A 14,004-nucleotide genomic window follows, 5' to 3' on the forward strand; every position below is an offset into this window, starting at 1 on the left:
AAAGGAGCAAAATAAATAAATACAGTAGGGGAAGAGGTAGTTGTTTGGGCTAAATTATAGATGGGCTATGTACAGGTGCAGTAATCTGTGAGCTGCTCTGACAGCTGGTGCTTAAAGCTAGTGAGGGAGATAAGTGTTTCCAGCTTCAGAGATTTCGTTCGTTCCAGTCATTAGCAGCAGAGAACTGGAAGGAAAGACGACCAAAGGAGGAATTGGCTTTGGGGGTGACCAGTGGAATATACCTGCTGGAGCGCGTGCTACGAGTGGGTGCTGCTATGGTGACCAGTGAGCTGAGATAAGGGGGGGCTTTACCTAGCAGAGACTTGTAGATAACCTGTAGGCAGTGGGTTTGGCGACGAGTATGAAGCGAGGGCCAACCAACGAGAGCGTACAGGTCGCAATGGTGGGTAGTGTATGGGGCTTTGGTGACAAAAGGGATGGCACTGTGATAGACTGCATCCAGTTTGTTGAGTAGAGTGTTGGAGGCTATTTTATAGATGACATCACCGAAGTCGAGGATCGGTAGGATGGTCAGTTTTACGAGGGTATGTTTGGCAGCATGAGTGAAGGATGCTTTGTTGCGATATAGGAGGCCGATTCTAGATTTAATTTTGGATTGGAGATGCTTAATGTGAGTCTGGAAGGAGAGTTTACAGTKTAACCAGACACCTAGGTATTTGTAGTTGTCCACGTATTCTAAGTCCGAGCCGTCCAGAGTAGTGATGCTGGACGGGCGAGCAGGTGCGGGCAGTGATCGGTTGAATAGCATGCATTTAGTTTTACTTGCGTTTAAGAGCAGTTGGAGGCCACGMAAGGAGAGTTGTATGGCATTGAAGCTCGTCTACAGCTTAGTTAACACAGTGTCCAAAGAGGGGCCAGAAGTATACAGAATGGTGTCGTCTGCGTAGAGGTGTATCAGAGAATCACCAGCAGCAAGAGCAACATCATTGACGTATACAGAGAAGAGAGTCGGCCCGAGGATTGAACCCTGCACCCTCATAGAGACTGCCAGAGGTCCGGACAACAGGCCCTCCGATTTGACACATTGAACTCTATCAGAGAAGTAGTTGGTAAACCAGGTGAGGCAATCATTTGAGAAACCAAGGCTGTCGAGTCTGCCAATAAGAATGTGGTGATTGACAGAGTTTGAAAGCCATGGCCAGGTCATGTACGGCTGCGCAGTAATGTCTCTTATCGTGGCGGTTATGATGTCGTTTAGGACCTTGAGCGTGGCTGAGGTGCACCCATGACCAGCTCTGAAACCAGATTGCATAGCGGAGAAGGTACGGTGGGATTCGAAATGGTCGGTAATCGTTTGTTAACTTGCCTTTCGAAGACCTTAGAAAGACAGGGTAGGATAGATATAGGTCTGTAGCAGTTTAGATCTAGAGTGTCACCACCTTTGAAGAGGGGGATGACCGCGGAAGCTTTCCAATCTTTTGGAATCTCAGACGATACGAAAGAGATGTTGAACAGACATGTTCATGTGTGGCTCAGTTGGTAGAGCATGGCGCTTGCAACGCCAGGGTTGTGGGTTCATTCCCACGGGGGGACCAGGATGAATATGTATGAACTTTCCAATTTGTAAGTCGCTCTGGATAAGAGCGTCTGCTAAATGACTTAAATGTAAATGTAGTAATAGGGGTTGCAACAATGGCGGCAGATAATTTTAGAAAGAGAGGGTCCAGATTGTCTAGCCCGGCTGATTTGTAGGGGTCCAGATTTTGCAGCTCTTTCAGAACATCAGCTATCTGGATTTGGGTGAAGGAGAAATGGTGGTGGCTTTGGCGGGTTGCTGTGGAGGGTGCACGGCAGTTGACCGGGGTAGGGGTAGCCAGGTGGAAAGCATGGCCAGCCTTAGAGAAATGCTTATTGAAATTCTCAATTATAGTGGATTTATCGGTGGTGACAGTGTTTCCTAGCCTCAGAGCAGTGGGCAGCTGGGAGGAGGTGCTCTTATTCTCCATGGACTTTACAGTGTCCCAGAACTTTTTTAAATTGACTACAGGATGCAAATTTCTGTTTGAAAAAGCTAGCCTTAGCTTTCCTAACTGCCTGTGTATATTTGTTCCTAACTTCCCTGAAAAGTTGCATATCACGGGGGCTATTCGATGCTAATGCAGAACGCCACAGGATGTTTTTGTGCTGGTCAAGGGCAGACAGGTCTGGAGTGAACCAAGGACTATATCTATTCCTAGTTCTACATTTTTTCTACATGCTTATTTAAGATGGTGAGGAAGGCACTTTTAAAGAATAGCCAGGCATCATCTACTGACGGGATGAGGTCAATGTCATTCCAGGATACCCCGGCCAGGTCGATTAGAAAGGCCTGCTCGCAGAAGTGATTTAGGGAGCGTTTGACAGTGATGAGGGGTGGTCGTTTGGTCACAGACTCATTACAGATGCAGGCAATGAGGCAGTGATCGCTGAGATCTTGATTGAAAACAGCAGAGGTGTATTTGGAGGGCGAGTTATTTAGGATGACACCAATGAGGGTGCCTGTGTTTACGGATTTGGAGTTGTACCTGGTAGGTTCATTGATCATTTGTGTGAGATTGAGGGCATCAAGCTTAGATTGTAGGATGGCCGGGGTGTTAAGCATGCCCCAGTTTAGGTCACCTAGTAGCACAAGCTCAGAAGATAGATCAATTCACATATGGTATTGAGGGCACAGGGGGGGTCTATAGCAAGCGGCAACAGTGAGAGACTTGTTTCTGGAAAGGTGCATTTTTAGAGGTAGAAGCTCAAATTGTTTGGGTACAGACTTGGATAGTAATAAAGAACTCTGCAGGCTATCTTTGCAGTAGATTGCAACACCGCCCCCTTTGGTAGTTCTATCTTGGCAGAAAATGTTATAGTTAGCGATGGAGATCTCAGGGTTTTTGGTGGTTTTCCTAAGCCAGGATTCAGACACAGCTAAGACATCCGGGTTGGCAGAATGTGCTAAAGCAGTGAGTAAAACAAACTTAGGAAGTAGGCTTCTAATGTTAACATGCATGAAACCAAGGCTTTTACGGTTACAGAAGTCAACAAATGAGAGCACCTGGGGATTATACACATCTAGATGTGTATAAGAGACAGGAAATAAGACAGTAATCATTAACCAGGACAATAATGGACGAGGCATATTGATATTAGAGAGAGGCATGCGTAGCCAAGTGAACATATGGATCCAGTGAGTGGTTGGGCTGAATGGGTACACGGCGATTCAGACAGTTAGCAGGCCGATGCTAACAAGCTAACAGTTAGTAGGCCGGGGCTAAACAAGCTAGCAGTTAGCAGACCGGGGCAGGCAAGCTAGCAGTTAGCAAACCGGGGCAGGCAAGCTAGCAGTTCTGTCTCTTATACACATCTAGATGTGTATAAGAGACAGCTCTAGAAACGATTAAACCAGGTGATGTCATCACATATGACATCACCTGGTTGTCATATGTGCTCGCCTCCCTACCTCTGAGGAAGTACAGTTCCCGCTCAGCCCAGTCAAAACTGTTCGCTGCTCTGGCACCCCAATGGTGGAACAAACTCCCTCACGACGCCAGGTCATCGGAGTCAATCACCACCTTCCGGAGACACCTGAAACCCCACCTCTTTAAGGAATACCTAGGATAGGATAAAGTAATCCTTCTAACCCCCCCCCRTAAAAGAGTTAGATGCACTATTGTAAAGTGGTTGTTCCACTGGATATCATAAGGTGAATGCACCAATTTGTAAGTCGCTCTGGATAAGAGCGTCTGCTAAATGACTTAAATGTAATGTAAATGGAACAACATGGTTGGTTAAGGCATATTGAGAAGGGCTAGAGGCTCTACAGTGAAATAAGACAGTAATCATTAACCAGGACAATAATGGACGAGGCATATTGATATTAGAGAGAGGCATGCGTAGCCAAGTGAACATATGGATCCAGTGAGTGGTTGGGCTGAATGGGTACACGGCGATTCAGACAGTTAGCAGGCCGATGCTAACAAGCTAACAGTTAGTAGGCCGGGGCTAAACAAGCTAGCAGTTAGCAGACCGGGGCAGGCAAGCTAGCAGTTAGCAAACCGGGGCAGGCAAGCTAGCAGTTAGCAGACCGGGGTAGGCAAGCTAGCAGTTAGCAGACCGGGGCAGGCAAGCTAGCAGTTAGCAGACCGGGGCTAGCAGTTAGCAGACTGGAGCTAGCAAGTTAGCCTTTGGGGGACGTCGCGATGGGGGTAAGTCTGTTTTTGCCTCATTGTGCGCTGACGTCGATAGACCAGTCGTGGAATTAGTAGGGTTCCAGGTAGCTCTAGGTAGCTAGCAGGCCAGCAGAATGGGCCTTCAGCGGGCGTAGCGCCTGAGGGGCCTGTTGGAGTCCTCGGGCAGATTATGTCGGTATTCCAGTCGTAGAGGATCGGCGGGGTTCCGTGCCCCGTACCGGCAGTAGAAGGGGTACGGATATTGTAGCCCAGGAGTGGGCTTCGGTGGTAGCACAGGAGCCCTGGCCGGGCTAGCTTCAGGCTAACTGGTGCTTGCTCCGGGATGGAAACGCTAGCCAGGAGTGGTCACCCGGGATTGTGGTTAGCCAGTTGCGAAGATCCAGATGAAAATGTTCCGAGTTTGCGGTAGGAATCCGGGGATATGGAGAGAATTAGGTCCGTTATGCTCTGGTTTGAGTCACGTTGTTTCTTACTGGCGAGAGCTTTCCGAGCTAAAGGTTAGCTGATGACCGCTAGGAATGGTTTGCTAACTGATAGCTGGTAGGTAGCTGGCTAGCATCAGTTGAGGGATTCCAGATCCGAAGTAAATATAAATACTTTAGAAAAAAGCTGATCCATGGCACATTGGGTGAGGCGGGTTGCAGGTGAGTATTTAGAAGTTGAGGTTTAAGAAAAAGATGTAAAAAGATATTTACAAGGGACAGGACAAAGACGTCTGACTGCTACGCCATCTTGGATATGATTGATCAACTGTATCCAAATAATCCTAATTATTGAACATGATTGGCCAATTGTATTTCTAATAAGAAATTAGCTACTGCAACATGTTTAAAACTGAAAGTCATAATAGTCGTAGTGGATMTGTGTACACTCTGTAGGCCAAAAAGGAGTTATTCATGATTATTTAATCACGTCTTTATTAATTAAATTAAGATTTGCTAAGATTTGCTTTCTTCAAGCCATTTTTCAGTAACACAAAATAAGAAATAACACACAAAAAAACTTGGCAGCATTTTGTCTTTTAAGACATTGCAAGAGATGAAACAACAATAAAAAGAAACAGACAATGGTTTTTGAATGTTCGCTTTAGTTGTACTGTAACATGTAGTAGATCAAAATTAAAAAGATMTAATATATGTATATATTTATATATTTATATTGATATAGTAAAAAAAAWTWAAGCAGAAATGTCTGTCTCATTAATTCACAATAATCCTCTTAAAGTATTCACACGCAATAGCTTGATATATTTGAATATATATGTACACATAATAAATAAATMATATTTACATCCAAGTACACTGACTTTCTGTCTCTACCAAGAACACAGCAGGACACAACAGAAGTACATAGCAGCAAATGTTGCCCCAAGACAGAGGGTATGTGGGCCTCCATCCCTCTATACTTACACCATCCTCATATAAACCAGTCCTCTAACATTCATTCTTTCTTTAAGTCCTCACTCCTTTCACTCCTCACTTCACAAAGGCATTCTCTAAATTGCCCAGACCCATTAAAAAATATATGTCAACATATACTGTACACACTATAATGTTTAGAATAGTTTCATATATTGTAAAATGTCCCATACAGCCAAATATAATCTAGATATCTATAAAGGTAGTATATATTGACATATACATAGTTTTTTCAAATAATGGTGGGTCCTGTTCAAACAAGTACACCACATAAAACTCCATTGTCTCAAAGAATAATTCCTAAAATGCATTACTCTTCCTATAAAGTCTGAATCTCACCATGAGTATCTAACACCAAGTCTGCTGGCTCAGCTACAACCTGCTGCTAGTGATCTTAAATAGACACTTTGCTCAGATAAGCAGCTTCATTGACCAACCTTGCCATGCAAAACAAACTCGCCCATTACCTAATCACTAACATGTCCTTTTCTGTCACTTTAAGAAATATCAATAGAGACCAAAAGCATCTAGAACGTCAACAAATTACAAACTGCTTTTGGCTGTCGCCTACATAGTTTCGAAAGGAAGAAAAATGAAGAAAAAAAAATGGGAAAAAAAGAGGTCATCCTGGGATTGATCAAGCCATTCTGTGTCAGTTGTCGCCACATGGTGGCCATCCTCAGTCACTGCAGCTACTGACAGCACAGAGAAACATACATGTACAGCATCACTGGAGAGGTAGGAAACAAAGGCTTTTAAACCCAGCAATGTGCCGTTAATCATTCACAGCTGCAGTTCCATCAAATATTTGGAGATCTCCGATTGTTTTATACAACTGATCCTGTCATGCAATCCTGCCCCTTAGGGTTCTGAAGCCTCATTTCCATATCTCAACCAAGCACGCCTCTCACCAGTCCCCCCCTTACCATGATACAATGCAATACACTCCTGAAAAACACATCTCACATCCCTTAAAAACGGCTTCTGTATCCTAACCTTTTGGTTGTGTTTCCTTAGTGATTTGTGTGGTGGTGTGTTCTTATAGCACACATAAAGCCACAGGGGGAGGCTGTGTGGATGGATCTCCCCGTTTACCTGAATCATAGCTGTCTTTACCTCGTTCCTAATGTTAACAGATTATTCTAATCTGTGTACATGACCAATAAACTTTGATTGGATTTTGATTTAACCATGTGAATTAAGCAGAAGATCTGGCCTTGGACCAGTTGCACATGGCATACCATAACCACACATGCCCAACAGTCATGCCTCAAATCTGACACAACAGTAGTGTTCAATGTTGTCCTTCAAGCCCCTTTTTGTATATAGGTTGGTAAAACGGTGTTTTATTCAAACTCTGTCATACATCAGTTATTATGATGTCCTAGACTAAATCTGCAGGATAATTCCCTTGTCTATACTTTTACATTATTTGTTAACTGTAGTAGTATTGGGCTTGATTTAAATAGATTCTACAGGTTTTGTATTTCAAATCCTTTCACCCACACACTGTCTTGCTCTTTATGATATATAAATATCATGCTAACGACAATGTAACAATAGCTTTTCCAGTAGTGTGTTACTCTTGACTCCAATCTTCACCCCAACCTAAATGTTAATTTGATTGCCTCATATTGTGGACAGCAGATCAATAGATCTAAAAACCTGTATACAAGTGGGCTTGAAGAGCGGCTTTGAATACCACAGTCTAAACTGTTATTTTTCTCCCCCTTTCCCATTGGTCCTCCATGCCTCTGTCCACCATTCATAGTGCAGTGTGTCCTAGGACCGCCCCGGGGTAGCAGTGAGTAGTATAACCATTTAGGACTGTACCAAATTAATGCTATTGATACAGGTGCTATGTGGTATGGTTTAATTATTGTAAACGTTTGTATAAGCTGAATTTAACTGATCGGCAGTGTTCTGGAGGGCCATATATCTACAGCAAATAGAATCTAGATCTCTGTGGACTCTATCCTCTCCAGACGGGTGGGCACCGGCCAGGGGGGGGCCAGCTGGTGGAGGGCGGGGGGGAGATTCTTGTCCTCGGCGAGGGGAGGTGGGGAGAGAGAGAGGGAGGGTAGGGGGGTGACGGGGGCAGGCAGGGGGATGGGGGCCAGGGACTGTCGGGGTGGTGAGGTGGGCAAGGGGGTGGTGTTGGTGGAGGTGAGCTTGGAGCCCAGCTGGCCCACGCGGAGCTCCAGGGCCTGGTTCTTCTGCAGGGTCTCCACATAGCTGAGCTGCAGCTGGGCCTGGTACTTGAGCACACGCTCCTTCTCGTCCATCCACACGTGGCGCTCCTTCTTGAAAGTGAGGGCCTGCCGCTCGCGCTGCTGCCGCTCGAGACGCAGCTCGCCTTGGAGGCGCTCCAGCTGCCGACGCAGATCCCCCGCTTCCTCCCACTGCTGGTGGGCCTCCTGGCGCTGCTGGTGGATTTCCTGCCGCAATTGAGCCTCTTGAAGCTGGTGGGCCTCCTGGCGCTGGTGGGCCTCCTGGCGCTGGTGGGCCTCCTGGCGCTGAACTTTAGCTTCATCGCTCTGCAAACTCAGTATGGCATCTGGGGGAGGTACAGGGGGTGGAGGCAGGGCTGGGTAGGAGAAGGCAGAGCCCTCAGGTGGGCTGTGTGGGGAGGAAAGCCCCCCTCTGGTCCTGGATGCTTCCCTGCTTCCTCCGCCACCCCTAGCCTCGATAGCCCTATCCCTCGCACTGAGCTCACCTAGAGCCCGCTTCAGCCCCACCACCTCAGCCTCAAACATGCCCAGCTTGTCCCTCAGCAGAGAAACCTGGAGAGACACAGGGAGGGGAGCAGGAGGGTCAATCAGTAGTTAAAGGAAGAGGAAGTGAGGGTTAATTCACTTGAAGTCCTCACAAGGATAGTATAATAAGGAACATTCTGAGAAGTGGGGACATTTTGCCGGTCCTCACAATGGAAAAGGCAATTTTAGGCTTAGGGGTTAGGTTTATGGTTACAGTTAGGAGTTCGATTTTGTGTTTAAGGGAAAATGGGAATCAATTACTTGGTCCCCAACACACTTTTTTTTGTTCGCGTGCGTGTGTGTGTGTGTGTGTGTGCGTGCGTGCAAGTATTATTTGTGTCTTTCAAAGTGTATGCGAATGCCTGTATCTGTATGCATGTGACTGACCCAAGAGCGCAAAACGTTTGGTGCACAGAGCAGAACAACTCTACAAATTGTAGCTAGTGTTTCAGGTCTGTCTACCTCGGTCAGCGTCCTCTGCAGCTCCCCTTCGCAGCGCTCCAGCTCCAGGCTCTTGGTGCTGTAAGAGTCCTTGAGGCCCAGCATGGCCTCCTCCCGGTCCCTCAGCTGTGCATTGACCTCCTTCAGCTGGCCCCGCAGGGCCACCATCTCCCCCGCCCGCTGGGTCACCTCCGCCTGGCTCTCCCTCAGCTGCTGCTTCAGCAGGGAGATCTCCCCCGCCTTCTGACACACCTTGAGGGGAGGACGGGGAGGGGGGATGAAAGGTATGAAGATGGTGGAAATAGAGATCAACAAGCATTTCTCTGTCTAATGGATATGCATGTACAGTATAGGACAGCTATTGCATATTTGATCATTGGTTTTAGAAAGTACTGCCCTTTTGTCCTTTTTTGGCATGGACATCTAGTAGATGTTATGCTGGGCCCTCACTCATCTCCCTCGTATCCCACACCCAGCCACACACACCACCCCCTTAACCCCAGGTAGTCCCACCCCCCTATCTCACCTCCCACTTGGTCTCCTCCAGGCGGGGCAGAATGTCAGCCTGCTCCTTCCTGTAGTCCAGGCACTTCCTCTCCAGCTCCTCCTTCTGGGCCAGCAGTGCAGCCATCTCCTCCTGTAGGCGCCGCTTATCCAGCGACAGACGGCTGATCTGGGCCTGCAAGGCACTCTGGGAGCGCTGGGCGCGACGCGTCACCTGGGTAGAAATACTTTTAGTAGAATGGACATTCCCCATTCAAATCAACATTCGGCAGTGGGTATACCGGTGGAAACCATATTGTGTGTACCATTTGGAATAAAATTAGAGAGCAGTGATTAAATCATCTCTTTGCACAGAACTTTACTCTGCATCTGTAAACTGCTCCTTTAAGCTCATTATTTGCCTTTTCTCTGTGTTTTTCCATGCAGCCATGGCTAATGCTATTGTGCTATATGATATTGGGTATAGCCTACCACCCCACAATCTGTGAACTGAGGAGCCATTCTATACTTGTAAGATACAGTATATTCTGCAATTCTAATATCTATCTATTGTAGTTGTGTGGTCACCTGCTGCAGGCGTGAGGCATAGTTCTGCCGCAGCTCGTCCATCTGGCGCTCCCACACGCGCTGCTTCTCCTCAAACACCTGGACGATGGCCGCCTCGCTCTGGTCCAGGTTACGGCGCATGTGGAGAACCTTGCGGAGGGGAGGAGGAAGGGAACTCGGGTGTAATTAACATGTATTGTGAGCTGCTCATATTTCCATCCACTGCAGGAGGTGTTGATGGTTATTTCACAAAATGGCTGACATCCATTACCAAGGTAAGTGAATGAGGACCAGTTACTGCCCCACTAGTCTTTCATATTTCTTTGTACTTCTCATATGCAATACCAATGAATGTTGAATATCAATTGATAGCATTTTAGGTGTTCCACTATGTCTCCTTGTATTGCATTATATGAGGGTAACACACTTCACCGACAAACTGCCACCAATGTGTACCACTCCAATATCACATATCGCTACTTCCAAAACCCTCAGTACTTGAATACCTTGCACTACTATTTCAGACCCAAGGCCTAACGTATCTTACCTACTTGACCATCAGCTAATAAGAATACAGTTGTCCACTCAGAGAGTTTCAGGCACACCCAATGGTTTTAACGGTTTATTCTTAAGCCATAGACAGTATTATGTACACAGTAAAATCACTGGTACAGTTACCCATGCCTTCTACAGGTCATGCAAACTCCTCAAATAACAGATGTTTGTGATTACACTCCTCTCCATATGTACTTGGACAGTGACTCTAAAATTGTACATTTGGCTCTATACTACTCCAGCATTTTAGATTTGAGATCAAATGTTTTATATGAGGCGACAGTACAGAATGTCACCTTTTATTCAAGGGAATTTACATACATTTTACAGTTTAGAAATGAAAGCACTTGTATCTAGTACCCCCCATTTGAGGAAGTAATTTGGAAAAGTATTTGGACAAATTAACTTGAAGTGTATTAAGGTAGTCAAAAGTTTAGTATTTTATCCCATATTCGTAGCACGCAATGACTACATCAAGCTCGTCACTCGTTGGATACATTTGCAGTTTGTTTTAGTTGTGTTATATTTTGCTCAATTGGAACAGAATGGTGACTTGAGTCATTTTCTTTCTAAGTGAAAGATGTTTTCTGAACACTTCTAATTAATCCTGATAATGCCATCATTAGAGGCTACAACAAAACATGCTACCTCTCAACATTGGGCGATGCCAGCATAGCCCAAAAATATGTTTGGTGTCTCAGATTGTTCTGGCAATTCTCACATACAGCTGTAATTTCTGCCAAATATGATTCTAACATGTATTGACTCAGGGGGTTGAATACTTATCTAATCAAGATATATTATAGTGTTTTATATATTATATAATTTTTTTGCAAATGTTAGAATTGTTCTTCCACTTAGAGTATTTTGTGTAGATCGGTGACAAAAAAATTGACAATTAAATCCATTTGAATCCAACTTTGTAATTCAACAAAATGTGGAAAAAGTCCATCAATGGGTGTGAATACTTTCTGAAGGCACTGTTTAGGTATAAAAAGAGCCGAAAATTTGCACTTTCATAAAGATTTTCTCAAAAATGGTTTGTGATACAAATGTAAAAAGCATGTTAAACATCCTTCCTCCCAATAAAGTTTTTATGTGAGAATTGCCAGAACAATCTGAGATACCAAAAATGTTTTCGGGCCATGCTGGCGTGGAATAGCCCCCATTACCAATAACAGGGGAGGTTAGCATTTTTTGGCGGATATGATCTTTGAGCCTCTAGCCTCATTTTTCACGATTCATTCATGATTATCAATAATCATGTTAGCATCCACATTAATGTAGAAGTGTTCAGAAACATCTATTCTTACTCACAATCAAAGTGACTCCAAAATGACACAATACATTATTCACCATCCATTTCCTATTGCGCGAAATACAATCCCGAAACACAACCGAAACAAACTGCAAATACATGTAACGAGTTTGTGGGTCACAAGCTTGATGTAGTCATTGAGTGCAAGGAATATGGGACCAAATACTAAACTTTTGAATACTTTAATACACTTGAAGTGAATTTATCCAAATACTTATGATTTACTTAAATGGGAAGGCTAGATAAATAAAGTGCATTCATTTCTAAACAGTAAAACAGAAATGTAAGAAAATACCCTCAAAAGCTGAATTCCGTACTGTCACCTCATATGAAACATTTTATCTCAAATACAAAATGGTGGTGTATAGAACCAAATGTGAGAGTTTTGCTTCACTCTCAAAAATACATATGGATGGGAGTGTATATAAAATAACTGTATTCACTGTGCTATAGTTGTGATAATTTGTTCCCATTTAGTATCCAGGTAGAGGGAGAGGATGGATACCCCCCAGTAGTATCCATCCTCTCCCTTTTCATCCCTCCCTCTTTCTTTCCTCATCTCCCTCGCTCTCCTCACCTCTTGCTCTCTCTCCCATAGCCGGTCCTCCAGGTCCTGGATGACGTCATCGGAGGAGGGAGAGGGGCGGAGCGGCGCGGGGGCGTCACTCAGGTGGCTGAGCCTCTGATAGGACAAGGAGCTCTTCCCGGAGGAAGAGCGACCACTATCCGAGGCGCTCAGTCCGTTCTGGTATCCACTATTACCGCCGCTACCGCTAATGCCACCAGGCTTGTCCAACTTCTCCGGGGCCCCCGTGGCCCCCAGGTGGTTGATGTGGCTGGTAGAGGCACTCAGGGGCCCCAGGACAGGCGGAGGCCCGTAGCCCGAGCCAGCATAGGTGGGCAGGCTGGTCAGAGAATTCCTCCCTGAGTCGGACAGGCTCCCCTGGCCTCCGCCCCTGCTGCCGCCCCCTCCTCCGCCTCTGGTACCTCCACCCCGGCTGCCAGGGCTGTCTGTGTCTCTGAGGGGTCCTGTTACACTGGGACCCCCACCACCTCCAGACCCTCCTCCGGCGCTGTGGCCCACTCCTCCGGTTTGGGGGGGACACACCAGATTCTGCATGGAGTGGAAGCTCTTGGGTACCACAGGCTTAAAGGCCGACGGGCGGACCAATCCTTCGTTGCTCTGGATGGGGGAGGAAGGCAAATGGTATTGGTGGTGAAATATAATGCAAGGATTGTACAACATACGTTATCTGACAATTTGGTTTACAGGGATTATGAATATGCTGCTATATGTATAATTACTTAAACAACCAGCATACTGAAGCTAAATGTGAATTTGTGATCTTAAATTCCCTGATTACAAGGGGGATTCATCTTATTTACTATAGTTTATTAATATACCAGTACACAAACTATATGTAGATATACATGTACCAGACAGTAATAGCTAAGGCTAATGTTATTACAGTGCATGGAGGAGTTGACAGGAGAGGAGATCATATTTCATGTAAACAACTCCCTGTCATAAATGAACAACACTGATTTACAGCCGGTAGGTAACAAAGTACAGTACATGAATTTACGACAGTTTTTTATTGCCTGCACCATAACATACACATGCCTGTATGTACAAAACACACAACACACACTTTCAACATGAACCCTCATACTCAACCTACAGCCTGTATTTGGACACACACACACACACACACACACACACACACACACACACACACACACACACACACACACACACACACACACACACACACACACACACACACAACAGTGACCCACCTGAACCTGTTCCATCTTCCCAGAGATGGGGAGGATGTTGGGGGTTGTTATGGTTATCCAGCTTGGCTGCGCTGGCCGCCTCCTTGTACTGAGCCAGCTGTTGGCTACTGTTCTTATCATTGTTCAGCACATTGTTCCCACAAATATCCAAACTCACCGCCCCTCTTGGTACCTCTCTACCCCCATCACGCCCATCCCTCTGGTCCCGCCCATCCCTCTGGTCCCGCCCATCACGCCGCCCGCCTCCATTCAGAAACACTGCATTGGCCACCTGCCTCTCACTGTTACCCCCGCCGCTGCGCTCGGCTCCATTGGGATGCCCCTATTGCCATTGGAGACATGTCTGTTGCCGTTGTTATGGACGGGGCCTCTCTCTCTCTCTGTCCCTCGCAGAGCGGCAGAGGACGCTTACTGCCGTAGTAAGTAGAAGAGTTCTCGACGGTGGCAAAGCTGCGTTCGTCCGCCGTAGTCCCCTTAGCATGGGTCAG

At 45.9% G+C, this 14,004-nt stretch overlaps 1 protein-coding gene across 1 annotated transcript; it reads right to left on the reverse strand.

The window, feature by feature from the left end:
* Positions 1-5,098: 5,098 nt before the first annotated feature.
* LOC111961572 (leucine zipper putative tumor suppressor 3-like) lies at positions 5,099-13,997 on the reverse strand. Its single transcript, XM_070443265.1, is given in 8 exon segments — positions 5,099-8,379; positions 8,815-9,045; positions 9,320-9,511; positions 9,865-9,993; positions 12,294-12,899; positions 13,517-13,561; positions 13,563-13,838; positions 13,929-13,997. Coding segments are annotated over 8 exon segments (2,376 nt in total). The 3' UTR covers positions 5,099-7,551.
* Between the last annotated feature and the right edge of the window lie 7 nt (positions 13,998-14,004).

This window comes from Salvelinus sp. IW2-2015, linkage group LG4q.1:29 (assembly GCF_002910315.2).
Source record: "Salvelinus sp. IW2-2015 linkage group LG4q.1:29, ASM291031v2, whole genome shotgun sequence".
In the NCBI taxonomy this organism is placed as follows: domain Eukaryota; kingdom Metazoa; phylum Chordata; class Actinopteri; order Salmoniformes; family Salmonidae; genus Salvelinus; species Salvelinus sp. IW2-2015.